The sequence below is a fragment of the Humulus lupulus genome, chromosome 8, assembly GCF_963169125.1.
Source record: "Humulus lupulus chromosome 8, drHumLupu1.1, whole genome shotgun sequence".
NCBI classification, from domain to species: Eukaryota; Viridiplantae; Streptophyta; class Magnoliopsida; order Rosales; family Cannabaceae; genus Humulus; species Humulus lupulus.
In genome coordinates this window covers 64,614,099-64,641,648 of record NC_084800.1, presented here as the reverse complement: position 1 = coordinate 64,641,648, position 27,550 = coordinate 64,614,099, and the positions used below count along the sequence as shown (strand labels likewise).

The window sequence follows — 27,550 nt, the reverse complement described above, 5'->3', positions numbered from 1 at the left end:
ATATTGTAAAAGAAAAGAAAAAGTAAAAAAAAATGTAAAAAAAAGTTATTTGTGATTAATTAGATTTTTAAATTTTGAATATTTGAAAATTTATTTAATTAATTTGAAACTTTTTGAATTGTTAATTTTCTTAATCTTTTAAAATATATATTTTTTATTTTTAAGAATTTAATTATTATTTATAAGAAAAAAAATTATATTTTCTTAAAAAATTTAAATTAGTTTTAATAAAAATGACATACTTTGGTAGTAGTCAAAGTTCGGGAGGGGGAGGGGTAAAATTGCTAATTATTCTAGACATGACAGTGAAAAAATGTCATATTATCAATTTGTTAGCCACCTAGGACGAAATCTAACAGAAGTCCCATATTTCAATAGAGTGTATAGTTCGAGAGAATTTTTAACATTGTGAATTATTGGGGGCACGATCATACATAGATTATAATTCGGGGGTCAAAAATGCTATTTATTCTTATGAATTCAACCGTAAAACAAAAAACTTAGATATTAAAATTCTTTAAATTGATAAACTAAGTTATTTTGGCACCAAATTAATCCAATTCAAAGTTTTTTTTTTGAGTTTTTTTTCATAAATACATATTTTTTTACTTTTTTATGGTCCTTGATTTTTTTTTTCAAAAATAATACCTTAAGTTTTTAAAAATATGATTTTAAAAATTATTTATTTACAAAAATACAGAGTAAAAAAAGTAACTAAAAACAACAATTGGACAATAATTATACATCAGCCCACTGCAAATTAACACATTAAAAAAAAATAATTAGACAACATCTAAAAATCAACCTATTGCACATACTAACAAGTTTTTTTTTTAAACAAAATATATTTGAAAATAACTAAACACTAATTAGACATCAATACAACTATACAAAAACTTAAACAACATAAAAACAACTATATATCAATCAAACAATTAAAAAACAACACAAAAGACGAAAACACATGCAAAATTGTAAAAATATAAAAATTTACTTAAAATCATAAAATTGAAAAAAACTTTGTGAGTTCATTAAAATGTAATTTTTTTAGTACAATTTAGTGTATTAGGTTAAATTCTAGGTAAATTTAAGTTTTTTTTGAGGGTTCGGACCAGGCCAATTAATGGATAATGGGCCGGGCTAAGTTCTTCGAAAATGAATTGACCGCGGTTGCCGGCCGGTATAGGTTAGACGAATTGATAAATTTGGATTTTGGAGGGAAAAATGAAATTTGGAAACGGAATTTAGATTGAGCGGTTCTTTCTCAGAGCAGCAGCAGAGTATCTAGTAAATTCGAAATCAAATTATTGATTCAAAATCAATTTACAATTTCTTCTAATTTTTAGTATGATGAATTGATCGAGTTTGTTCAGTTGAGGTTTCAATGGACGATTGCTGTATTTCAGGCGATAATTCTTCTTCTTCTTCCTCGAAATCTAACAAGAGAAGAAGAAGAAGCACAGAAGATGAAGGGAGAAGAAGAAGAAGCCGAAGAAGCGTTGTGGTGGAGTTGGAGCATTTTGATCTCCCTCTCCTTTCTGCAACCACCGGTTCTCCGGTCGATTCTATTCGCCTCTTTCCTCATCGCCCTTACTCCACCATTGGTCGCAGCCCTCGGCGTTCCGATTTTGTCTATAGTGATCGCCGCGTTGGTCGCCGCCACTGCCAGATTCTCTTCGATCCTCTCCTCCGCAAACTCTATCTTCTCGACGGTGAATTCGATTCCGATTCTGCTCTTCGGGTTAAGGCTTCTAAGAATGGAGTGTTTGTTAATGGTGTCAAGATTAAGAGAGGCATGGCCGTGGAGTTGGCCGCTGGGGATGAAGTTTCGCTTGTCTGTTCAAACAGGCGTCGTTGTTGTTCTTCTGTTCGTATTGGCTTTTCTATTCAAACAATTGTTTTTGAGACCCAGAAATCACAATCTCAGTCGCAGTCGCAGTACTCTCAAGGAACAATTGTATCAAACCAAAAGGGAAACAAGAGAGTTTTTGCGTCAAAGGTCAGTGACGAGGATTCTCCTGCAGTTTCCAAATGTGAAGATTTCATTGCCAGAGCAAACTGCTTGTTGAGTCACTGCAGGCGCATATTGCTTAGTGACGACCCCGTACCTTATCTTCGAGCCACTACTGTCCCAACTTGTCAATCTGATGGCAGACATGTGAACCAGACTTTGGAAAGTAGTGAAGGGGCTAGCCCGATTCCGCCTTGTTCGAGTTTGCTCTTACGCCCTCGCGAGGAGGAAGTGACTTCAGAGCCATATATTTACATCGCTAATAGTGAAAGTTTGAGTAGACTAAATAATAATCCACTTGGTTCTGGTACTGCTACCGGAGATAATAATCCGGAGAACTCTTTGTCGAATAATGTTGGCATGGATTATTCATCGTTTCCTGATGGTGCTGTAAAGAAGAACATAAGTACTCGGGGCTACATCGTTGAGCCACCTGGAAAGAGTTTTTATCTGAATCGTCTTGGGTTTATGGATGATTGCTCTTCAAGTCATCCTAATGATATATCCTTACAAGAGCTTTTTCATCCTGTTGAAAGCATTTCACAAATTTTTATTGCAACTTTCACCAGTGACATTTTATGGTACAGTAGTCGATACCTATCTGTGTGTCCCTGTAATGATAGTTGTTTTGTTCCTTTTAATTTTGTACAATTATAATTCTGTCGCTGTACACTAAAATTTTTGAATTTATTTTTTAAGTTGATAGTATGTTAGTGATGAATCTTAGGGAGAATTTTGTAGGTTTTTGTCGTCCTGTGAGATTCCTAGGCATCTACCTGTGACACTTGCTTGTCATAGTACTGAGAAATGTTGGAATCCAAGCATTGACTCTAGGACTTCTGTGCCTTACCCTGATTTTCCTAACCTCGTTGTAGTGTGAGTATTATTTCAGTGTGTTGCAATTTCGATTTATTTGAGCTCAAACTATTGTAAGTTGGGTTGTCTCCTTGAAAGCTTTTTGGTGTTATCATTCTGTTTATCAAATCAGGTATCCCCCATTTCCCGAGGACATTGCTTTTGGTAAAGACTTGAAAAGACAAGGAATCGGTTGTCATCATCCCAAATTATTTGTTTTACAAAGAGATGATTTTCTTCGTGTTATAATTACTTCTGCAAATCTAGTTCCGACACAGGTAATTTCTTATGATTTTGTTTTTACATCACACTGGGCACTCTTCAATTTCTTTTCCAATTTACACTCTGAAGCAAGAGTCATATAATGTGTAGTGGTTAGCATGAATTAATTGCTTGACACTCAAGATATATATCTAACTTGATTGACACTTGGGTAGGTTCTACATCTGAGTGTCTGGTTATTTATATGAAGGTGATATAGAGGTAAATGATTTAAGTATATTAAGAGATCTCGAACATTTAAATATGTGAGACAAAGAGAAGATTTTAGTAGGCATCACGAACCTTTTTTAATGGCTCTGAATTTGTTCAGTAATGGATAAAAATATAGTTATCTTCTTTAAACAGTCTAAGTGTCAATCTTTTTCAAGCAACATTAATGGCAGATGCAGAACTGACTGTCCATAAAAGTTTGAAATGTCTAATAGAGTAATTTATAACAATAAAAGCCTTATTTCTTTCTCTTATTTATTAGTGATTTTGTGTTTTTGGTTGTATCGCCTTTTATTCTCTTGATTCAGTGGAATGCTGTGACTAACACAGTCTGGTGGCAAGATTTTCCCCGCAAAAGTGTTCCGGATTACATGTCTCTTTTTACTCAAATTCATAGCCCAGGAGTAAACGAAGGCTTAAAATCTGATTTTTGTTCTCACCTGGCTGGGTTCATGGCATCTCTTTTGACTGATGTACCCAGCCAGTCTCATTGGATTGTTGAATTGACAAAGTATGACTTTGGAGAGGCAATGGGTGATTTAGTTGCTTCAGTACCTGGGATTCATTCGTACAGACCGCACAATATGTTTCCATCCATGCAATTCTTACAAGTGAGTGCTTTCATTGATTATGCGCAGTAGCCCGCATTTCTTGATCTATATTGATAAATTTGTCTTAGATGAATATTCCTTTCATATGCCATATCTAGGCATCGACATTTGTAATTGCCAAATTGGTCATTTGATTTAAGACTACCCACAAACTCATGTCACTCATTTTTTAAAGTGAATTTGAGCTATTGACACTTTCTTGGATTATGCATGAACATTTCTTAAAAAGAATTATCAATATTTTCCACTTGCAGATTTTATTGATAATAATGCTCTTTTCAAATAGTTGCTTGATAAAGCCAGATCTGAAACTGTCTCTATATTCTTGTTTGTTTTGTTAGGATGTGTCAGCATCATCTGGTCTTAAATCTCTTGGTTCAGTTGAAGCATCTGTTGTCGGTCTGAGCTATCTCTTTCACAATGCAGCAGACTCCAATGGTGCACAGCTTAAGAAACTGGCTTCTTTCATGAGGAAATCATGTGAAAATACAGATAATTTTTCAAAGGTTGTATTGATGAGAAACAAAAATGTTCGTGCAGATGAAAATGCTGTGAGCATTCTTGTTCCTAGCCCAAATGAGGACTTTAGTCAAGGTAAGGTTCTACTTGATCGGCATTTTAACATTATGTTATGTAATTATATTTCTCACATTAGATAATATCATTTGGACCTCTGGTGGATTTATGGTGTTGAGGAGAGCAGAGTGAGGCAATGGTGAAAATGCTTATAGCGTGCCATAAATTGCACATGTATCAGCTGTTATAGAAGATGCCGTAACGTCATGAATCATGATACTGTAAATAGTTAACTGCAGGATATACTAAAACATTCTTGCTTTAACATGACCATGACTCTTTAGCACTGAAAGCACTTGGATGAGTTGGCTTTCTTGAACTCCTGTTTTGTTTAGTCACTCTCTTATTAATTTTCTGTAACTACAATTCGTGTTAAGAATTCATTTAATGTTTAGTTAGTTTATGGAGCCACAAGAGATCTTCTTAACCAGTAAACCACTACACAAATACGCATCAGGATTCAGAAATTATTTTCTTCATTCACACAAACAAATTATGTATATGGCTTTTACTTTTCAATATTTGGACAGCCAAGTAATTTTTATTAACCTTTCCTACCCTTGAACCAGATTGTGTTCAACTTGGTTTTCTTCCTAGGAAGGTTGCAAAGTGGATCTCTCCACTATGGGATATTGGACTTTTCAGATTCTGTGCTTATGTTTGTCATAAGCAAGCCCTTACTGCTGCTTTAGGAGGAAGTAACAAGAAAGTGACACTGTTTATACACGTTTCACAGGCATGATGTTCTGGAATTGAGTGGGCATGTTTATTTTGTCTAGTAATCTACTTGAAGCATAAAATATATAATAGCATGTTGGCACATATAATAAAGAAGTAGTGGTACTTGTCCAGGGACCCAATTTTCAAGATATACAAAAAGTAATGGAACCCAAACATGTTGCTGCATTATGCTCAATGGTTGCTGCAATTCAAAGGTGTACAGGCCTCTGGCGCTTACAAGAGGTGATTGTAGTCTATTTTTCTCCTTTCCTTTTTGTGCTTTTTTAATCTCTGTTGGGAAGGGTCTGACATGGGGGATTGGGCAATCTAAGAAGAATGAACAAAGCTTTTCAACTTTTATGCTCCTAAATTTATTCAATAGTCTTGTTCCTACCTGTGTCATGCTTTTGTAAAGTTTCTTTCTTTAAGATTATATCTTTTTGCCAGTCAGTCAGCAAGTTTACTTTTCTTTTGCATTTTAAGACTCAATTACTTCCTAGCCAGGTGTCTAAATGTTCCTCAGGCATTTCATTAAGTAGTTTCTGCCTTTCAATTTGTTTAGTAAATACTGATTTCATAATATTGTTTAATTTCTGAATATAGACTGTTTTTTTGGATAGGTTCTATCTCAATGCAAATGGCCTGAACAACTTGAATCTGATTTCATTTATGGTGAGTGTGGTGTTTATTTATTCAAAAGACTATATTCAGTATGACTAAAGGAAATACTATCTGTATTTTCTGTTGCTTGATGCCTGTGCTTTTTTCTTAAGGCGCATCCTCAATTGGGTCTATCGATGCAAGATTTTTGGCCGCATTTGCGGCATCTACAGGAAAGACGTCATTGCAATTTGATTCAGAAGAGTCTGATCCAGAGGTAATTATTTTTAATGATTTGTTATAGATTGTCTGGAGAGTTTACTTTTCTTTCCTTATTTAATTCTCTTCTCATATCTGTTTTTGCAGTGGGGCTGCTGGAGTGCTAGTCAAGAATTGAAAAATCCATCCATTAGAGTCATCTACCCAACGATTAACAGAGTAAAAAATGCAAGTAATGGGGTTTTGCCTTCGAAGCGGATACTTTGCTTCTCCGAGGTATGATGGTTTTTTCTCAGCTTGAGGTTATAATAATCCAATGTCTTAGACCTGTATGAATCTCACATATAGTAAGGATCGAATTGACCATTTTCAAGTTGAAATAGAATAGAGGGAGAGAGATAATGGGTTGTACCCCTTCCTCTCTCCCTGTCCCAAATTCTAGTTGACAGATAATATGTTCATTACATTCCCAATAAGGTATAATATGGAGTTTTGAAACCACCTTCTATTATATTTGCTCTTTTATCCATTGCTATTGATTTAGCTTATGACAATTAGTTGAGTTTCACTTTTCTTTATAGTATCATCTACCACATGCCATGAAGCATGGTATATTTTTATGCATTATAACTACCGTTACATATAAAGTGACACATCATTAGTTTAGTTTGAATGATATGATATTTGATACAGCAATCGTTAGCTCCGAAGTTTATTTTATTGACTTTTTATGATGCAGAAAACATGGGAAAGATTGAGGCCGATTAACATACTTCATGATGCAATTCCTCATCCCTACAATAGAGTAGGCCACCCGATGCATACCAAGGTAAGATAATTTCTCTCTTTATAATTTTAAATGATTGTGAACTTTGTGCAACAATTATACCGAAGTGCAGTTTTTTTTCCTTAATTTTTCTTATTGCTCTTACTGAAGATTTGTAATTTGGAGGGTATCTCCAGGTTAGTTCATAACAAGAAATTAACTTTGGCTAGAATAAATTGTTTCTTTTTTCTAGATGTCTACACACTAGTGTTTTAAATTAATACTGTCGGCCAAAAAATAAAAACAACACAGCTATACATTCAGTTTTCAAGAAATTTGGTGACTTAAAGTTGAGACATTGACAGTGTAAGGCGGGTGCTGGGGTTTATTTATTTGGATGTACAGATGCTCATCCAGGAGCATAAACCTGAATGTTCCTAAATCTATCCAGAAATAAAAGTTTATTGATTATTTGAAAAGGAAGCATTCTCTGGTCTTCTTTTAGCCCAAAATTCTTTTCTTTTAACTTCGTATTATTGAAATAAAATACAAGTATAGAGTCATCTTTTCTCAATATCTCCCTCTCTTAAACAAGAACTTATGTCCTATTCAGGTTCTTAGCTTATATTTTTCTTTCATTTACCTTTCCACCTGATGTAAATATTATCATTTGTTTCTCAAGAATATGACTAAAAGTAGATTTTGCTTTGCTCTTTTGTGATGCATGTCAATTTTATAATTCTTCTTCTTAATGCTTTACTCGTTGCATCATTCTCACGTATCTTTTAAGTACTAGACTACACGCAAAATGTATTTCAAGCTACAGGAATAAGTCAAGAACAACATGATATGATATCAAAGATCGACGTTCTGCTCTCTAGCTCTAACACATCAACTGTATAATTATGTAAATGACAATTTTCATTAGAATGCATTAGTCATTGTTTGGCCGCGACCTTGTTAAAATAGTAGTATTTTATTAAATTTACAACTGGAGTTACAAATTACATCTTGATCTATCTTTCCTCATTTCCCCTAAAATAAGTCAGCTGCCATTTTTTTTTGGCTTTGTATGTACTAGTATGTACTAAATAATTCTTCCACTTTTAAAATTTGGGTTCATTGATGGTTTCTCCTTTCACTTGTTAAATTTAACAAATAGAAAAATTTGCATGCAGGTGGCACGGAGGCGCTTTAGGTCCGTGACAGATGCATCTTCTTTTGGTTGGATTTATTGTGGCTCACATAATTTTAGTGCAGCTGCTTGGGGACGAACAATTTCTAATTCATATGGTATAAAAGTAGATGAAGAAGGAAAATCTAAATCTTCTTTGGGTCCGAGACTTCACGTGTGCAACTATGAACTTGGGATTGTTTTCATTTTCCCCCCAACAGATGGAAAGCATACTGCCAGTAAAATTAGCAGGAACTTGGATGATATTGTTCTACCATTTGTTGTGCCTGCTCCAAAATACGGGCCTAGGGATAGGCCAGCAACACCAAAGGCAATGAGGGAGGCATTAACAACAATTAGTAATCAAGAGGATGTTGAAGTTGAAGAGGTTCCTGATGAAGATGAATCAGCTCAGGAAACTGATTTTGTTGCAGAAGAGAAGGAAGAAGAGAATGCTTATGCGCAGATACTCTGGGGCCAAATTGACTCATCTTAGAATTGATTATGAAGAATTCTTATTGGTTCTCTACGCTAGAAATAAGGGAGTTCTTTTTTATTCTCCATATACTGGTGGCATTTCTTTTCTTGTGAGGGAGCTCTTCATTATCCATACCCTGATGGCCTCTCATGGTTTGTAGGGTGCCAAGAAAATTGTATGATAATGGTTATATTTGATAGGTATGGAGCCAAGGGCACAAGGATATTTCTTACTTCAAAAGACACCTCTTTCTTGTGCCCTCAAAATATAGTGGGCACAAGGATATTCATGTTGGTTGCTGTGCATGCTAAAATCCATCTTCCCTTAATCTGAAGAAGATTTTAGATTTAGGATGAAGAGCTTTGGTGAAGAAAAATTGCTTGGGATTTATGGTTTGACCACTGTCTTTTTTGCAGAACAGATGTTGGTGCATTATCATTCTTTGGGAATAAATTTTGGTTAGCTGTCCACCATACCCCACCTGAATATTAATAGAAATTGTTTGTATTGCGGGCCAAATATCCATGTAGCGGGATGCTTCCTTCAAGGCTGACAATCATGTCTTGTGAGACTGTTACTAGAGTTTTTTTTTTGGGTCAAATAATGCGTGAATTTTCTTGCTCTCACTTCCAAAATTTGAATTGGGTTGCTGAAGAGTTGAAAAAGGATCATTCACCGGAATGAGGCAATTTATAGTATTATGAGGTCACAAGTCACTTTCATTTCCTCGGGTTTTAGCTGTTGGAGCACATTTGTAAGAGCTTGCATGTGAAGAACTCTCATGACCAATCATTGTTGGTCAATCAAAGCCAAAATAAAGCTATTCTGGTACAGAGCTCTGAAGTATACTTAGTATTCCATTATCATCTTCAGGTATGAATAAAGGTTAAAAACATCTGGGTCAGTTCAGCCATGGTGAATCTAAGTCCTGTTGTTTGTGCTGGGATGTTTATAAATTGCCATGGATATGTAGGAAGGAGCTTTTGTTTCCCATTGGTAGATCCATTTGCTTTAGGCAATGGCATCAGTCATCACTTTGGTTGTATTTGCAGTTAATGGGATTCAATACGACTCGAGTAGCTCTAGCCATTGTTTGAGCTTACCACCTACCAAGCCCAAAAGTCAAAATTGTTGGCTAATAACTTGTTCACCATTGCTGGTTTTATACTTCCAGAGGATTACAGCACACAATTATTCATTTATTTACTCTTTTATAAGGGGTGAATAAGAATGCATTGCGGCCGCCTTTCACTGGCGTTGATGCATCTTTCAAAGGAGGGATTGACTAATAATCTCTAATTTTTTAGTTAATATATTCTCTTTATTTTTGTTATTATTAATGAATATATATAATTATGATTGTTTTATTATTTATTGAGTAATAATCTCTGACCCTTAAAATATTGTACCTGATTTAGTTAATAATTATGATTGTTTTATTATTTATTGTGTTATTCTTAATTAAAAAAATTGCCACTAGGTCAAATGGTTGAGTGTGTTCTAATCCCGATGTATAAAAAATTTAATACAAGTGATTTGTGTCAAATTAATTAAGGTGCAAAATATTACTACAATAAGAGTATAGGTGAATCAAAATAAATGAATAGTTTGTATGTAAGATGTATTTTTTAACATTAAAACAAGTAAAGATAGAAGTCAACAGTTGAAGAATAGAATATAATGCAAATCTTTAAACACAATGTTTAAAAATAGGAATTTTTTTTAATTATATAACTATAACATAAAATAATTTAAAAAATTTTATTTATAAAATTGTTTTTCCACATCATCAAAAAATTAGAATTTTAAAAATAATATATGTGAATTTAAAAAGATGAATTTCATTTTATTGGGTTTTTAGAAGTAATGATTTTGATAAGATAATGATCAATAATTTTGAATTTTTTTTTATTTTTAGATTATATTATTTCAAATACATTTTAGTTATTTTCAAAATTTATTTTGTAAAAATTTGTTTTCTTAGAATGTAGATTAGTCATTTTAGAATATATTATACTCTTATTAATTATAATATTTTTATGTTATTTTCAAATTTATTTTAAAAAATAATAAATTACAGTAAAATATAACAAATTATTATATAGCTTATTATCAATATTTACGATTTGTACACTAGATAGTAATTTTAATACACTAACATGATATAAAAAATACAATTTTTTAAAAAAAGTAACAATCAGTATTATGGTATTTTATTTTGTTGACAATGTGACATATGTAAAAAAAAATTGATTTTTGGAATTAAATTGCAAAAAAAAAAAAAAAAACATATCAGATGTAAATTTGTCTTAAATATATGTTTAAGCATCTTTAAAAAAAATTGATTACACACCATATACAAAAGAGATTTTATGGAATATGTTTAACAATTTAATAAAAGAGATTTTTGATTGAGATTTTATGAAAAAAAAATAGTTTTATAGGATGAAATTATTTGGTTGGTCTATATTTCTTATATTTCATTTAAAAAAAATAGTTCCGATTATGTGAGTTATTTTTTAGAACGGGGATTTTGTGAGTTCATCCGTCTGATTTAATTTGTTTTTGTAAGACAAAAGGAATTTTTTTTTACTCTTTTTTTTTAAAAAAAAAAAAGAAAAGAAGAAAAACGAAGGCACAGGTTAAGTGAAAGGTGGGGAGCACCGTACCATATCACAATGAGACCAGACAGAACCCTAACGAATCTTATTAACTCATTTTGCTGCTCTGCCCTGTGTATAATTCTTATTCGGGTGAGTAGTAGTGAGGGCTTATTCTTCTTCCTAGTTTAGGTTTTTGGCCAACCACGGGAGCACTCTGTCTTCGCTGGCTTTTCATACGCTTCGACACAAGCTAATTCTGCCCAACTCTACGGGTTATGCCATTTGCTGCGCTATATTGAATCGAAGGTATTATCACTCTCCCTCTCTCTCTCCATTTTCCTCATTTACTGTGTCTGTGGACAAAGAATCGTATGCTTTTGCTTTCTTTTGTTTCTCAACTGGGTTTGCTTAGTTAGAGTTGAAACTTCATTCAAGGTGGATGACTTTTTTGTTCTGAGAATGAGGAACCCACTCATGATTCTTTTTGGAAAATTTTCTGCTATTTAGTGCTCAATTCCCCGACTAGTTTCGATATGTTTCCATTTTTTTAAGGCTTTCCCTATGTGGAGATCTATAGGGTCCCTCGACCAGTGGGATTTGAATCTGGTTGTCTTTGGTTAGTGGGCATATTTTAGTCTGGTATACTTTGGAGAATTACCTTTGGCTCATTGGGACATATATTTATTTAGTTTTCCTCCCTTTCTGCGGTGCAGTTTCTGTCAGATTTCAGATATGGCGGCGGAAGGTGGGAAAAGCTTTGCTAGGAGAGACCGTCTTTTAGAAATTGAAGCACAGGTTCGGAATTGGTGGGAAGATGCACAGGTTTTCAGGGCTGAAGCTGGTGATAAGCCACCTAAGCCAGATGAAAAGTTCTATGGAAATTTCCCTTTCCCATATATGAATGGTTTTTTGCATATTGGACATGCATTTTCTCTCTCAAAGTTAGAGTTTGCTTCAGCTTTTCATAGATTAAGAGGTGCCAATGTGCTGTTTCCTTTTGGTTTCCATTGTACGGGTATGCCCATCAAGGCCTCAGCTGATAAACTTGCACGTGAGATCCAACAGTTCGGGAATCCGCCCAATTTTTCAAATGTTGTGGAACAAGTAGCCGAGGAGGCAGAAGCTGAGGATGCAAATGATGGTGCACCTCCAGAAAAGTTCAAAGGCAAGAAGTCCAAGGCTGTGTCGAAAGCAGGGGGACAAGTCTATCAGTGGGAGATTATGCGTAGCTTTGGTCTCTCCGACAGTCAGATACCGGAATTCCAGGATCCATATAAGTGGTTGGAGTTCTTTCCTCCATTGGCAATGGAAGACCTTAAGGCTCTTGGCATGGGTGTTGATTGGAGGCGTTCCTTTGTTACAACGGATAAAAACCCCTTTTTTGATGTCTTTGTTAGGTGGCAGATGAGGAAATTGAAGGCCATGGGAAAGATTGTAAAAGATCTAAGGTACACAATTTATTCTCCATTGGATGGGCAGCCATGTGCTGATCATGATAGGGCATCCGGTGAAGGAGTTCAACCCCAAGAATACACCATTATCAAGATGGAGGTGCTGAAACCTTTTCCTCCTCAATTGGGTGTGTTGGAGGGGAAAAGTGTGTTTCTGGCTTCGGCAACGTTGAGACCTGAGACCATGTATGGGCAAACAAATGCATGGGTATTGCCCGACGGGAAGTATGGAGCATTTGAAATTAATGATACAGAAGTACTTATTCTCACAAAAAGAGCAGCTCTTAACCTTGCTTATCAAAGATACTCTAGGGTCCCTGAGAAACCAACTTGCTTGGTTGAGCTGACTGGTTTGGACTTGATTGGCCTTAAGTTGAAGTCTCCACTTGCATTCAATGAGGTCATTTATGCTCTTCCCATGCTGACCATCCTGACAGACAAAGGTACTGGAATTGTTACCAGTGTTCCTAGCGATGCTCCTGATGATTATATGGCTTTGCATGATTTGAAATCAAAGCCAGCTCTTAGAGCGAAGTATGGTGTGAAGGATGAATGGGTCTTGCCATTTGAGATTGTACCTATCATCAATATTCCAGAATTCGGAGATAAGGCTGCAGAAAAAGTTTGCTTGGATCTGAAGATCAAAAGTCAGAACGAAAAGGATAAGTTGGCAGAAGCCAAGAGGTTGACATACTTGAGAGGATTTACTGAAGGAACAATGCTTGTTGGGGAATTTGCAGGACGGAAAGTCCAGGAGGCAAAGCCCCTGTTAAGGAATAAACTTATAGAAACAGGTGAAGCAATCATTTATAGCGAACCAGAGAAGAGGGTGATGTCCCGATCTGGTGATGAATGTGTTGTTGCTCTAACAGATCAATGGTACATCACATATGGTGAGTCAGAATGGAAGAAGCTAGCTGAGGAATGCCTTTCCAACATGAATTTGTATTTTGATGAGACACGACATGGATTTGAGCATACTTTGAGTTGGCTTAACCAGTGGGCATGCTCACGTTCATTTGGGCTTGGAACACGAATCCCTTGGGATGAACAATTCTTAGTTGAGTCATTATCTGATTCGACTATTTACATGGCTTACTACACCATTGCTCACTTTCTACATAACGAAGACATGTACGGAACCAGTAGATCTCCAATTACACCTGAGCAAATGACTGATGAGGTTTGGGACTTTTTGTTTTGTGGTGGCCCATATCCAAAATCATCTGATATACCTTCATCACTTCTTAGTAAGATGAAGCAGGAGTTTGAGTACTGGTATCCATTTGATATCCGAGTTTCTGGAAAAGATTTAATCCAAAATCATTTGACTTTCTGCATTTATAACCACACAGCAATTATGCAGAAGCAACACTGGCCTCGTGGCTTTAGAGCCAATGGACACATAATGCTGAATTCGGAAAAGATGTCCAAGTCTACTGGAAATTTTAGAACACTCCGCCAGGCAATTGAGGAATTTTCTGCTGATGCTACACGTTTCTCTTTGGCTGATGCTGGTGATGGTGTTGATGATGCAAATTTTGTATTTGAGACTGCAAATGCTGCCATCCTACGGCTGACAAAAGAAATCTCATGGATGGAAGAAGTTCTGGCTGCAGACTCTTCTTTGAGATCAGGCCCCCCATCTACTTATGCTGACCGTGTCTTTGCAAATGAGATAAATATTGCTGTGACAACGACTGAACAGCATTACCGCAATTATATGTTCCGGGAAGCTCTTAAGACTGGGTTTTATGATCTTCAAGCTGCCAGGGATGAGTATAGATTTTCTTGTGGTGCTGGGGGAATGAACCGTGAATTAGTATGGCGTTTTATGGATTTGCAGACTCGCCTCATTACTCCAATTTGCCCTCACTATGCTGAATATGTTTGGAAGGAACTTTTAAAGAAGGAAGGATTTGTGATTACTGCTGGTTGGCCTGTGGCTGAGGTTCCAGATTTAACCTTGAAGACTGCCAATAAGTACTTGCAAGACTCTATAGTATTAATGAGAAAGCTGCTTCAAAAGCAAATTTCAGGTTCAAAGAAAGGCAATAAGAAGGGTGTGCCTGTAACGACGTGTACTGAAGACAACAATCTAGTTGGTTTGATCTACGTCAACGAACAATTTGATGGATGGAAAGCAGAGTGCTTGAAAATGCTTAGAGACAGATTCGACAACAGCACACGTACTTTTACTTCAAATGAGGACGGGCTGATATTAGAAGCTATCCAAAATAGCCCTGTACGCCCAAATGACAATTTTAAATTAACCCAGAAGGTTTGTATGCCTTTCATGAGGTTCAAGAAGGATGAGGCAATTGCACTAGGGGCTCAGGCCTTAGAGTTGAAGCTTCCATTCGGAGAGATAGAAGTGCTTCGGGAGAACTTGGACTTGATCAAAAGACAAATTGGTCTTGAGGATGTAGAAGTTTTGTCAATCACTGATCCTGATGCGCTTGCAAAAGCTGGGTCTCTTGTTAGACTGATTCACCAGAATCCTCCGTCCCCCGGAAACCTAACTGCCATATTTTTGCCAAGGTAATTTGAATTCTTAAGCAAATCTTTCTTTATTTTATTTTTTTGGCTCACTGGTTGTATGAAATAATGAGCTGAGGTTTGTTTCATCTGCTGTATTTTGATTTTAATATTAGGTGTTAAGAAGCTGATGATGATGATGATGATGTTGAATGAGTTGCATCTAGAACTGCAAATAAGGCTAAACAAGTATATGTGATATCTGATAAAGCTTCTTTGATGATGGTGGGAGAAATGTTGGTATAAAGTGAAGCAAAGCAAATTACAATTTTTCATACGAAACAACTTGTGATCTTTTAGAAAAAGAAATGTTGGACTAGTCTTTATTTTATTTATTAATCTGAGCATTTCTTTTTGGCTGTATCCGCTAAGAGAAATTTGAACATTGTTTTCTTCTTTGTTGGGTTCTAAGTATCAAACCATAAATTGTCCATGTTTATTTTGTAACTTCAATATCTTGAACCTCGTTATATTCATTTATTTTTCCGAACCCGTACATGGAGATCTTGGTGGGTTTCATGTCATCCTCAACTTCTAGTGCGTGGAATAGTACTTGCAGTGAAATCCTCAAATTCCATATATGACAATTTTGGTTTGGTACGATGACTAAGTACAAGCTGTGAAGATTGAAACTGATAAATCTGAAATTTAGATTCTGTTTATATGTAATAAATATGTATTTATATATATATATATATTTATGATAGTGGTAGGAAAGTGGCGTGTCGTCTTAACTTAATGTAATCCAATTCTACCAAAATACCTTTCTTGGTCTTCTAAAGCCAAACTTATTTGTTCCTTTCCTTCCTTTCCGTTAGAAGACAAAGTAACCAAAAAACGAACCAGGCAAAGAAAACCAAAGCAACAACCTTTTCTTCACAACTCTTCCCTTTTTCCCTCTTTCTGTACATGGAAGAAAGTTAGTACTTTCTGACACCCCAATTTTCTGGAACTGCAAAACCAAAAACCTCTGAGTCAAAACTTAAAAGAAGAATTATCTCCAATGTCTCCTCATCCTCCTCCAACGCTCATGCGTCTCTCGTCATCACCAGTCACTGTCCCATGCCTTGTGCCAATCTCACTCCTCAAGTCTTCGTCTGCTACTTCCTCCGATCATGTCCACCGCCGATTTTCCTCTCTTGGGGTCGCAGCTTTTTCTTCATCTTCTTCTTTCTCTTTTCTGCTCTCCCAAACGCAAACCCATTTGCCTTTTCCGTTTCTGGAGACCAGACGAAGCAAGTGGACGAGGACCAGGACGAGGAAGCTCCGTGTCTCTGCAGTGTTTGAGCGTTTTACTGAACGAGCAATTAAGGCTGTTATATTCTCCCAGAGGGAAGCCAAAGCCTTAGGCTGCGACATGGTCTTTACTCAGCATCTTTTGCTGGGTTTGATCGCCGAGGACGGTGGAAATGGCTTTCTTGGATCAGGCATCACCATGGACCAGGCCCGTCACGCCGTTCGCACTATCTGGCGTCACCAAATTCCTTCGCAATCTGATCCCAGTTTCAGTTCTTCTGTTCAAATCCCCTTTTCCATTAGCACCAAACGCGTTCTTGAGGCTGCCGTTGACTATTCCAGGGCGAGGGGTCACAATTTCATTGCCCCTGAGCACATCGCCATCGGCCTGTTTACTTCCGATGATGGCAGCGCTGCTCGGGTCCTCCAGAGGTAATTTATATATCTATTTCCATTACATAGAAATTAGAGTTTGGTTGACTCTTCAATTTAGTTTTTTGAATGCTCGTGTGAGAATTGGTTATTTAAGAGTCAACAGAAAATAGTTATAATTTATCACACATGTTGGATGCGATATAAGTTGGCTTATTCACGCGGCTGCAAATTCCTTTGATTACGGAATTATCACAATTCACAAATATAGAATTGTAAAAATTTCCCATTCTATGAAACAAATACAACCTTATTGCTTTATTTATTTATTTCTTTTAAAAAAATCAATTACCATACTCACTGAAACCTTCTACGCTTATGTGTCTAATTGAAAATGCACTTATTATGTATAGTAGTATAGATATAATTTGAAGGGATTTATGGGTTCGAAGACTTTTGTGGAAAACCTCTATATCTATTCATAATCATGGAAACACTTGTTGTTTCAGATTAGGGGCAAAAGTGGACAAGTTGGCTGCTGTGGCAGCCTCCAAACTTCAAGGGGAGCTTGCCAAAGATGGTAGAGAATTGCCTGGAGCATCCCAAGGTTTGGGTGAAAAATCTTTGTCCGACAAAGCTACTACGACAAGATTATCTGGGAGAACAAAAGGTAAGAAAGAAACCCCTCTATTTATTTATTTATTTACTTTGTTTTCATTTTTTAAACACCTGGAGGAGAGAGTGCAATTTAACAATCTGTACTTGTCAGAGAAAAGTGCTCTGGACCAATTTTGTTTGGACTTGACTGCTCGTGCTAGTGAGGGACTTCTTGATCCTGTCATTGGTCGAGATGTCGAAGTTCAGAGAGTTGTTCAGATACTTTGTCGCAGAACCAAGAATAACCCTATTCTTCTTGGTCAAAGTGGGGTAGGAAAAACAGCCATTGTGGAAGGACTGGCAACTAGAATTGCAGATGAAGATGTTCCTGGTTATCTCTTGGTTAGTCATTTCAAATATGATCTGCCATGCTTATTCTTCTTGTTCTTACACCTTTTCAATGTGGTCAGTTCTACTTAAATGACAAAGATATATACAATACATTACAACTTTTATTAGCCTTGTTTTCTTACAGTCAAAACGCGTAATGTCCTTGGATGTAGCGCTATTAATGGCTGGGGCAAAAGAGAGGGGAGAATTAGAGAAAAGAGTTACTACACTGATAAGTGAAATACAAAAAGCTGGTGAACACATATTTTGAATTCTGTGATGGTCTAAAAGTGGTTCTATATTGTTTCTTAAGCTTGATATGTCTTGCATTGTAGGGGATGTAATTCTTTTCGTTGATGAAGTCCACATACTTGTCGAATACAGCACGGCTGGACAAGGAAATAAGGGGTCTGGTCTTGATATTGCTAATCTCTTCAAACCACCACTTGGGAGGGGTGAATTACAGGTGACTATTCATTTTTTTTGCTAATCGAATATATTTGTTTGTAGATTCATGAGAGTACACATATTAAATATTTATATATATATTTATGTCATATTATTCTTTGGATTTTAATTAAATTGGGTGGCTTTGAAAATACATCTCATTAATTGATACAACATTTACCACAATCTGGTAGTATTAGCATTTTCATGCATGTGTTTAGGTTGCTTAGGTTAAGCCAATATTTTGTTATTTGCAGTGCATTGCGTCGACAACTGCTGATGAATACAGGCTACATTTTGAAAAGGATAAAGCACTAGCACGAAGGTTTCAGCCAGTGTGGATCAATGAACCAAGCAAGGTTTATTTCATTACCTTCATTCCACTACCATCAGTTGTCAACTAGCGTGTTTATTTTAATTCAATATTTATGGAATAAAATAATTTCAGGATGATGCAGTGAAGATACTGTTAGGTCTATGTAAGAAATATGAAGCCCATCACAACTGCAGATATACTCTGGAAGCCATAAATGCTGCTGTGAGTTTATCAGCAAGATATATTTCCGAAAGATACCTTCCCGATAAAGCTATTGATCTCATTGATGAGGCAGGAAGTAAAGCTCGTATTGAAGCTTTCAAGAAGAAAAGAGAACATCAAACTAGTGTACTTTCGAAATCTCCTGATGAGTATTGGCAAGAGATTAGAACTACGCAGGCCATGCATGAAGTGGTAATGATAGTCATTACTGTTGTTCCGTGTGTTTGTTTACTAATTTAGTACTAATGTTTGTTTTCAATGGAAGCAGGTCCTTGCAAGCAAGTCAAGAAATGTTACCACTCCTGGCATGGATGATATCGATTCAGACTCTGTTTTGCCGACTTCATCAAATGATGAGTATGACTTTTGTCCCTTAAAATATGTATGATGGTGTTAAATCAATAGACTTGTACTTCCCATTTGCCAAAATTGCTGCCTAACTAATTTTTTTAATGATCTATTAGACCTCCAGTGGTGGGACCAAATGATATTGCAAAAGTTGCTTCCCTATGGTCAGGAATCCCTGTTGAGCAGCTCACAGCAGATGATAGAATGCTTCTTATTGGTCTTGAAGAACAGCTGAGGAAACGGGTTGTGGGTCAAGACGAGGCTGTCACTGCTATTTGTCGAGCTGTGAAGAGATCTCGGGTTGGTCTGAAGGATCCTAATAGACCCACCGCAGCTCTGCTCTTTTGTGGACCTACTGGAGTTGGTAAAACTGAACTAACAAAAGCATTGGCTGCAAGCTACTTCGGATCGGTAAGTTTTTATACAATAATTATAACCATCTGATTCCACATGGTAAGGTGGTCATTGGTTTGTAATTCTGTTTCTCATTATCAGATATTTAGTTGTGATCGGTGTTATTGCATTAAAGGTCTTATCATATTTTGCATCTTCTTTGCATGTCAACAACACAGGAGGAAGCCATGCTCCGCCTTGACATGAGTGAATACATGGAGCGACATACTGTGAGCAAATTAATTGGATCACCCCCTGGTTATGTTGGCTATGGAGAGGGGGGAACTTTAACAGAAGCTATTCGAAGGCGTCCACATACAGTTGTATTATTCGATGAAATTGAGAAGGCACATCCAGATATATTTAATATTCTTCTCCAACTGTTTGAAGATGGTCACCTTACAGATTCTCAGGTATGATGTCATAATATGGATGTACTAACATCATTGAAGTGTGATACGTACAAGAAATGTCATTTTTTAAGTGACTTTTACGCAATGAAGTATTGAAGTAACAAAGAAAAAATATGTGGAGACAAAACTGAAACAAGTCTTCAGTTACTGTTGTCTGAAAATTTTCCCCTGCTAGTGTCTTTACATTATAGTCTCTTACTTCCTGATATTTGGATTTAATAGGGGAAAAGAGTATCATTTAAAGAGGCATTGGTGGTGATGACTTCCAATATTGGGTCGTCTGCCATAGCAAAGGGTAGACAGAATTCCATCGGTTTCCTCCTCTCTGATGAACCCAGTTCATATTCTGGAATGAAAGCAATTGTAATGGAAGAACTGAAAGCATATTTTCGTCCAGAATTGCTCAACCGTATTGATGAAGTAGTAGTTTTTCGTCCCCTTGAAAAGCCTCAGGTTTGCACCTTCCATTGTCACATGTGAAAGTAACTCTGATACTGCTCCTTCAAAACTTATTATTGACTCCTTACAACTCACTCGTGTACATGTTTTCAATCCAGATGCTTGAGATTTTTAACATCATGCTGCAAGAGGTGAAGGGGAGGCTGGTGTCGTTAGGAATTGGTTTGGAAGTGTCAGAGTCGATCAAGGACCTCATATGCCAGCAAGGTTACAGCAAGACTTATGGTGCCCGAGCTTTAAGGCGGGAGATCACATCGATAATCGAAGACCTCTTGAGTGAAGCCCTACTTGCTGGAGATTACAAGCCTGGTGACACTGCCATTATTGATTTGGATGACACTGGGAATCCACATGTGACAAATCAATCAAACCCGAGAATGCACTTGTCTGATACAACTCCCATTTTGTAGTTAGTTTCTGTTCCAAGATGGTCTTACTCTTTTTTCTTACTTACAGGACAGGTAACAGGCATGTGTATTCTCCTTTTCTTCCTCCCCACCCCTTTTTTATAGCAGATCGAGGTGGGTCTTTATATATTAAGAAAAAATGTAATTATGTACAGCCTCATTCTTTGAAGCATATTGGTATATAGATAAGATTCACTGAATAAAAATTGATACTCAATTTTCTATATTCGACGAGGAGCACGGGTACACATAAGTTGGTGGTTTATTGTACATTATGAAAGATTGAAAATCTAGACTAGATTAGATTAAACAACAGAAGCCAGCTTTTTGTTAAACTTGATTGTTTTGGGAGAGTGCGAATATGAGTTAACTGTATATAAATTATATAAAGCAATATTTAAAAAAAAAAAATTATATAAAGCAATCAAAACAATTTCTTATATACGTGACGAATAATCAGACTGTACAATTCACACGGCCAAAACCCTTGTCCTCCACTCCCCTACAATATTGAACAATAATTAACTAAAAAAAAGTGAATAACCCAAGGAAAAAAAAAATCAGAGACCAAAGTAGAATAAATATTTGATGTCAACACCTCGATTTCTATTCGACTCGAAACAATTACGAAGTGGTAATGAAAACATGTATTTATAGGAATGTTTTAGGTATATAAAAATAGAACAAGAGGCTCCTCCGTTGCTATGCTATCCCGAGTGTGGTGCCTGGTGAGATGCTAAGGCGTCCAACCAACGTGCCAAGAGGAGCCAGTAGTGATACTAGTGGCCATGCTATTGGCGTTAGAATTAGTGTAACTGCTACTGTCCAACCCCAACGCCGCCCCATCGGGCATATACGACGGCCACACGAAAGATGGCTTGAAAGGCGGGACATGGGGCACCGCAACCGACCCGGAGATGATCTGAATGATGGCCTCCGTTGTTGGTCTCTCCCCGGCATTAGGATGGGAACAAGCCAATCCCAGCAGCAGAAGCCTCTCAGCCTCCTCCTCCGTGTAGTCACTTCCCAGCCTCTCGTCGACCCCCTTGAGAAGGCAGCCCTCCCGGTGCAGCCACCATATCCAATCTACCAGGGAGTTGAAGCTTTCCATCTTGGTCCATGGCCTCTGGCCGCAGACGAGCTCAAGCAGGACAGCACCAAAGCCGTATACATCAGACTCGCGGGTGGCCTTGCCGGTGTGGAAACACTCAGGGGCAATGTAACCTAGCGTGCCAGGGACGCCGTCGAGGTGCTGGTCGGCGTAGGAGGTGCGCTCATTGTCGATGGCGCGCGCCAGGCCGAAGTCACCGAGGCGGGCGTTGAAGTGAGCATCCAGCATGATGTTGCTGGCTTTGAGGTCACGGTGGACCACCTTCAGCTCATACTCGTTGTGGAGGTAATGCAGGGCCGAGGCCACCCCGGTTGCGATCTTGTAACGGAGGTTCCAGCTCAGTGGCTCCTGCTCCGGGCTGCAGAAGAGGTGGTTGTCCAGACTGCCGTTGGGCATGTAGTCGTATACAAGTAGCAATGACCCGTTCTTGTGGCACCACCCTGGTGTATCAAATCAATTGCATGTATAATCAGTACTAACTTCAATATTATATAAGCAACACACATTAGTGAGTACTTTAATCAAAGCTCATAAATGCATATATAATCGACAATTTCAATGAGTGTCATGACATAACCACTTTCACATGATTTGTAATTTAGACTAAAATGTCAAGCGGTCAAACTTAGTACGGAAGGCCTATAGAAACAGAAATCAATGATTGTAATCTTTTGAAATAAATGAGCTTGAACATTAATGTGATTTGGAACAAAACAAGGCAAAAATTAGGAAATAATTACCGAGTAAGCTGACCAAGTGTTTGTGACGAAGACGATTAATGATGGTTAACTCGGACAAGAAATCATCTTTGCCTTTGAGATTTTCCCTTGAGAATTTCTTCACAGCAATTTCGACCCTCTCTTTAGGCAACAAACCTCTATAAACCACACCAAAACCTCCCTGACCCAATTTCCGTTTCTCATCAAAATTGTTGGTCGCCTTTTTCAGCTCGCTGAACATGAACTCCCTAGGCGTGCCCGGAAGGCTCTTCAGTGCCCCCAAAATCGCCGGGTCCGAAGCCACCTTCCGCCGCCGATAAATGTAATAAGACAACCCCATTAATCCCACCACCAGAATCACCGCTCCGGACACCCCCAACCCCACCGCAACCCCGATATTCCTGTTCCCTCCGCTAGTCTGATCATCTCCACCCGGAAGCTTCTCCACCGTCAGATTCCATCTCAGCACGCAATTCAGCTGGAATGTGTCCCCGGTGGATGCGGCGAAACCCAGGTAGGAATTTTGGTTGACGAGCTTGCTGAGGTCAAGATTCGCCGTCATGAGGGGCTTGGTGGGTCTGGGCTGGATCACGAAAGTCAAATCACTTTCCCGTTTCTGCTCGGCCAGGAAAACGCTGAGCCTTTTCGAATCGCCATCGTATTGGATCCAGACCATATGGAACCGGGTACCGACGGGGGCGATCTCGATGCCGAAGGCGGAGAGATTGACAGTCTTGATGGACTTGACTGAGTTTATATCGAGACCCAAATGGTTGTCATTCGGGTCGAAGCTCTCCTTGACCGTGTCGAGCTCGACGGCGACGATTTTGTTGCTGGAATTTCCGTCAGTGGTGGCGTTGGTCAAACCCAGGTACTGACCGCTGCTTCCCGGAGGAAGGTCCACGTTATTAGGAGCTATAACAAAAGCCAAACCTTCTCCCGGACCCGAAGACCCGTTGTTCCGAAACATGTTAAAGAGAAATGAAGTGTTGAAGGAGGCCACCTTATTGGAAGACTCGTCCCAGAGCTTGAAAGATTGGTTGAAGAAGATTCGGCCGGAGCGGTTGGCCAAGGTGAAGTTCCCGGCCGAGTCTGGAGTCACTTGTAGAGCGCCGTTGCTTATGGTGGCTGGCGTTAGTACGGAGAAGATGCTGTAGTAAGATGGGTCGAATGGTCCGAACTGTTTCTCAACAGGTAACACCGCTGCCGCCGCCGCCCCCGGCAGCGGGAGTAGCAGAACCAGAAAAACGACCAACCTCCAAATCATCTTCTTCATTCTAATAATGATTTGGAAATAGAAATCAAAACAATATATATTCATTAAATTAACGTAGTTTTTAGTGTTTTTGTTTAATATAATATAAGATATATCATATATATATTTACGACTTTTTTTCAATCCAAGAAGATGGAACTCAACTCAACTATGCTACGACATTTAAAATTTAAGTATTAATTATTTAATAATCTAAAGGGTTTGAATGGAGTTTTCGTCTCACTTTCATGAGAACTAAGGTTCTTTCGTAAGAGATTCGGGTTGGTAGGAGGAGAGATAGAGGGTTTTAGATTAAAGACTTATTATGATTTTTTTTTCCAACTATTACCCCTACTAAATATGTCCCTGAATTTTTGGGTTTGTTAAAAAAATTTCCTGATCTATTAACGTTACTAAAATGTGTACCTTTTGTCTATTTCGTCTAATTAATTCAGAGGCACGATTTGGATTGATTTGTCTATTTCGTCTAATTGAGAGCCACGATTTGGATGGATAATAATAAGGTGAAACTCAAATATTTAAATGATTAAAGATTATTCTCAAAATGAAATCAAAAAATACAATCAATTTGGAAATACAAATCATTAAGTCATTAAAAATAAATTTAATAAATATATGTTTGATTTCACATTTTTATTTTTACCAAATCAAAACTCCATAAGAAACATCTCTTAAGTGTCCAAAAAAATAAAAGGTGAAATCCGACTATTAATTAAATTCAATATTAGAAGATATATATTTAAATTTAATAATTATTATAAAATATGATTAATCAATTGTAGTCCTATTTTTGGGGTTAGACACGTTAAAATATCAAATAATACCAGTCGGCTTTTATTCAAGCTAATAACTCGGAACTTTCCTCTCATCTCATTATTTAGTAAAATAATAAGAAGTAAATCCATTCAACTTGTTCGTATTTATTTATTTAGCAAGTATCGTATATCTAATTGTCACTATTTTAAAAAATAATAATAATAGTTTATATAAAGAAAAGCCACCACATCTTCAATTATGTGTACATAAATTCTTCCAATCCAAGCATGGAGAAAAAAAAATACATGTCATCAATGTCATTGTCTTGTCATGGCTACAAGATAAAGTTGATTACGCATAACATATATAATTATTATTTTAAGTTATTGTTAAGTAACGAATAATCTGATAATTAGAAAAATTAATGAAATAAATTAAGCAACCTGAGCTTGTTTACCAGGTATCACTTCACAGGTCTGGATAACTATGTAGACTAGACTTTGTAATTAATTAATTGGATATAAAATTAATGATATTAATATTGAAAAGCTCAAAACTTATTACACCATATATGTTTACAAATACATATATATATAATATTGTCAACTCTAGTTAATTATATAGTTGTTATCACAACCGGTGTTATAGGTATTTTGTCCAGACAAAAACATTTTCGAATTTATGTATATATATATATATATATATTCGTGCTTCTTGTAAGCACATGGTCTGACTGGTCTCTTTTGTTTTATTATAATTATTATTATTATTATTCATTTTCCTACTATGATTGTGAAAGAGATAAAGAAAAGTGTATATAATGGAGATCTACAGCTTTTTAATTTATAAAGAAAAGTAAATTAAAGTAGTATTGATTGGGAATAAATTCCACCCCAAAAGTCTTTTTTCTTCTTTTTGATGTTTGATTGTCTGAAATAAGATACAAAAATACAGTGTGTTTTGATAAGAATGTAAATAAAAATTAATGGTATTCCTTTACTAGTTTAAAAAAAAAAAAGTTGGGAGAACAGGTCTCCTTTACTTTAGAGTTTGGACTTGATTTGAAATAAGTCGTTTTAAGTAAATAGACTTATATGTTCTTGTCTTACATATTATACATTAATGGTAGTAATTAATAACTAATCATGGGTTTTAATTGTCTTAAACTACTAAAGCAATACACAATTTGACAAGGTCATATTATTATCTATTACGAGTAATTATAAGTGCAAACACAAACATATTCACATCAAATTTTGACTTACACAATACAATACAACTATTTACATCTTATAACTTTTGACTCATACAATTTTGTTTTTACATCATTACCTAAAATTTTGGATTCATCTAAACTGTAGTTGTAAATGGTCACAATCGAACCCGCGCTGGGCTCTATTAATAGTACTAATAATATGAATTTGAATAAATTATGGTATACCAATTGTTTTTTGGGGACAAAAAAGTCCATATGACTTTTGCCCACGAAAGCCACCACCGAATCATTAAAATTATAAAAAGGAATATTGAGATGTGGCGGAGTCCTGTTGGGCAACGCTGTTTTCACTTGTTTTTTTCAAGGGATTGAAATCAAATCAAATCAACTGAATTCTATAAAGACAGCCTCCTGCAAAAAAAAAAAAAAAAAAGTCTATAAAGACAGCGTGGAGGGGATATATGATACACTATTAATTAGGCACGCACATTTTAACCATGCGACGGCCCTGCGAATACTCGACGGGACCCATTTCTAACGGGGTGTGAAATTTCTGTCTAAACAGAGAATGAGACGGGCATGTGAATAATTTTTAATTCCTGAATGTCAAGTGGGACGGGGATAAAAATAGTATTTCCTGTTCCGATAGGATTTCATTTAATTTTTTATATATTTTATAATTTTTATATATTTTATTTTATGTGTTTTTACAGTATAATAATAAATTTTTAATATTTTAAAATTTATTTAGGATAGTGTTTAATATTTTAAATAATAAATATTATGCAATATTTTTATTTACATATAATTTACAATTTTTATTTTAAAATTTATTTTTTAAACTGCAGAGATTCCCCACCCTGTCCTCGACGGGGAATAAACGAGGATGGAACGGGGACGTGGACATGGGAGCACTCCCCGCCAATTCCCCAACCCGTGTGCATCACTACTTCTAATAAGTTATTAATCTCTTTTCAATTTGCTTAGTCTTATCTTTACAGATGTTAATAATGTTAATACTAATGATAATTAATTAATGCTAATGGGACATACATGAATTTCTAAACTTATTACACTTGTCAATTCTCTTCCTTGCTAAACATTGAGTGTTGCTATATGGCAAAACACCGTAGGATGGGCAAAATAGTCATTGTCACAATTTATTATCATAACATGTAAGAATTAATATTTTAAATCTCATATTGATGTATATCATATTATTTTGTCCATTTAGACTCTTTGTTGAATGATTGACTCTACTAGTGTAGTGGTCCATTTCCATTTAGTAGCTTAGCTTATTTTTCTACTATTTAACCTTTATTTATTTAACAAAACCCTTCCTTTTAAAATGTCCCCTCCAAAAAAAAAAAACTCATGTATGTATATATCACGTATTAATATTTAATGGGTCTCTCTTATTTTATCTATTCTCCCAACCAAAAAGTGGTATTTTGATATGGATAATTTTCTTTCTAGTGGATGGAGCTAACTTTATTATCTATTGGTGCTATTTACGTTCATAATTTTTTTTTAGAGATTTCTTTGTTATTTTTCCTATTTTTTGGACTATATTAAAAAATACTGGTTTAATTTACAAGAATATAATTTAAAACGTTAAAAAAAATGTATTAAAGGGCTTGAGTTCCCCTACTAGTATTATCAGTATATCATATTATGGTTATGGTTGTCCCACGACCATCTATTATATATTGGTGACATAGAATCTCTCTCTTTCTTTTATTTTTTCCAAACATGAAATTTGCTTTAATTAGAGTATC

General features: G+C 36.3%; 4 protein-coding genes across 5 annotated transcripts; 3 read left to right on the top strand and 1 right to left on the bottom strand.

Annotated features, from left to right (window-relative positions):
• The first annotated feature begins 1,207 nt into the window (after window positions 1–1,207).
• Window positions 1,208–9,944, top strand: LOC133797557 (uncharacterized). Of its 2 annotated transcripts, XM_062235498.1 has the most exons (12): window positions 1,209–2,592; window positions 2,753–2,887; window positions 3,000–3,144; window positions 3,667–3,969; window positions 4,311–4,563; window positions 5,115–5,281; window positions 5,398–5,508; window positions 5,886–5,937; window positions 6,039–6,142; window positions 6,232–6,360; window positions 6,824–6,913; window positions 8,029–9,944. In XM_062235498.1, the coding sequence occupies exons 1-12, from the start codon at window positions 1,385–1,387 to the stop codon at window positions 8,518–8,520; spliced, it is 3,189 nt and encodes a 1,062-aa protein (XP_062091482.1). In that variant the 5' UTR covers window positions 1,209–1,384; the 3' UTR covers window positions 8,521–9,944. The 2 variants fall into 2 exon arrangements, with proteins under 2 accessions (XP_062091483.1, XP_062091482.1); XM_062235499.1 differs by lacking the exon at window positions 2,753–2,887 and having other exon boundaries at window positions 1,208–2,592.
• A 1,291-nt stretch (window positions 9,945–11,235) lies between these two features.
• LOC133797553 (leucine--tRNA ligase, cytoplasmic) lies at window positions 11,236–15,559 on the top strand. Its single transcript, XM_062235494.1, has 3 exons — window positions 11,236–11,411; window positions 11,819–15,097; window positions 15,211–15,559. The coding sequence occupies exons 2-3, from the start codon at window positions 11,838–11,840 to the stop codon at window positions 15,215–15,217; spliced, it is 3,267 nt and encodes a 1,088-aa protein (XP_062091478.1). The 5' UTR covers window positions 11,236–11,411; window positions 11,819–11,837; the 3' UTR covers window positions 15,218–15,559.
• Window positions 15,560–15,841: 282 nt separating this feature from the next.
• LOC133797554 (chaperone protein ClpD, chloroplastic) lies at window positions 15,842–20,923 on the top strand. The gene is made up of 12 exons (XM_062235495.1): window positions 15,842–16,762; window positions 17,212–17,372; window positions 17,472–17,701; window positions 17,835–17,943; window positions 18,025–18,155; window positions 18,394–18,495; window positions 18,585–18,866; window positions 18,943–19,031; window positions 19,139–19,433; window positions 19,595–19,828; window positions 20,051–20,281; window positions 20,386–20,923. Exons 1-12 carry the CDS (start codon window positions 16,098–16,100, stop codon window positions 20,695–20,697), a joined length of 2,841 nt encoding a protein of 946 aa, XP_062091479.1. The 5' UTR covers window positions 15,842–16,097; the 3' UTR covers window positions 20,698–20,923.
• A 182-nt stretch (window positions 20,924–21,105) lies between these two features.
• LOC133797555 (probable L-type lectin-domain containing receptor kinase S.5) lies at window positions 21,106–24,078 on the bottom strand. Its single transcript, XM_062235496.1, has 2 exons — window positions 22,546–24,078; window positions 21,106–22,245 (listed from the first exon to the last, which is right to left on the bottom strand). Exons 1-2 carry the CDS (start codon window positions 23,843–23,845, stop codon window positions 21,431–21,433), a joined length of 2,115 nt encoding a protein of 704 aa, XP_062091480.1. The 5' UTR covers window positions 23,846–24,078; the 3' UTR covers window positions 21,106–21,430.
• Window positions 24,079–27,550: the final 3,472 nt, after the last annotated feature.

Excerpts from the sequence above, each read along its gene's own strand:
- LOC133797557 (XM_062235498.1), top strand. The coding sequence starts at position 1,385 with ATGGACGATTGCTGTATTTCAGGCGATAATTCTTCTTCTTCTTCCTCG. Across the intron at positions 6,361-6,823 it reads GGATACTTTGCTTCTCCGAG|AAAACATGGGAAAGATTGAG; the intron begins GTATGATGGTTT and ends TTTATGATGCAG. Across the intron at positions 6,914-8,028 it reads GCCACCCGATGCATACCAAG|GTGGCACGGAGGCGCTTTAG; the intron begins GTAAGATAATTT and ends ATTTGCATGCAG.
- LOC133797553 (XM_062235494.1), top strand. The coding sequence starts at position 11,838 with ATGGCGGCGGAAGGTGGGAAAAGCTTTGCTAGGAGAGACCGTCTTTTA.
- LOC133797554 (XM_062235495.1), top strand. The coding sequence starts at position 16,098 with ATGTCTCCTCATCCTCCTCCAACGCTCATGCGTCTCTCGTCATCACCA. Across the intron at positions 18,156-18,393 it reads TTGGGAGGGGTGAATTACAG|TGCATTGCGTCGACAACTGC; the intron begins GTGACTATTCAT and ends TGTTATTTGCAG. Across the intron at positions 18,496-18,584 it reads GGATCAATGAACCAAGCAAG|GATGATGCAGTGAAGATACT; the intron begins GTTTATTTCATT and ends AAATAATTTCAG.
- LOC133797555 (XM_062235496.1), bottom strand. The coding sequence starts at position 23,845 with ATGAATATATATTGTTTTGATTTCTATTTCCAAATCATTATTAGAATG. Across the intron at positions 22,246-22,545 it reads ACACTTGGTCAGCTTACTCG|GGTGGTGCCACAAGAACGGG; the intron begins GTAATTATTTCC and ends TTGATACACCAG.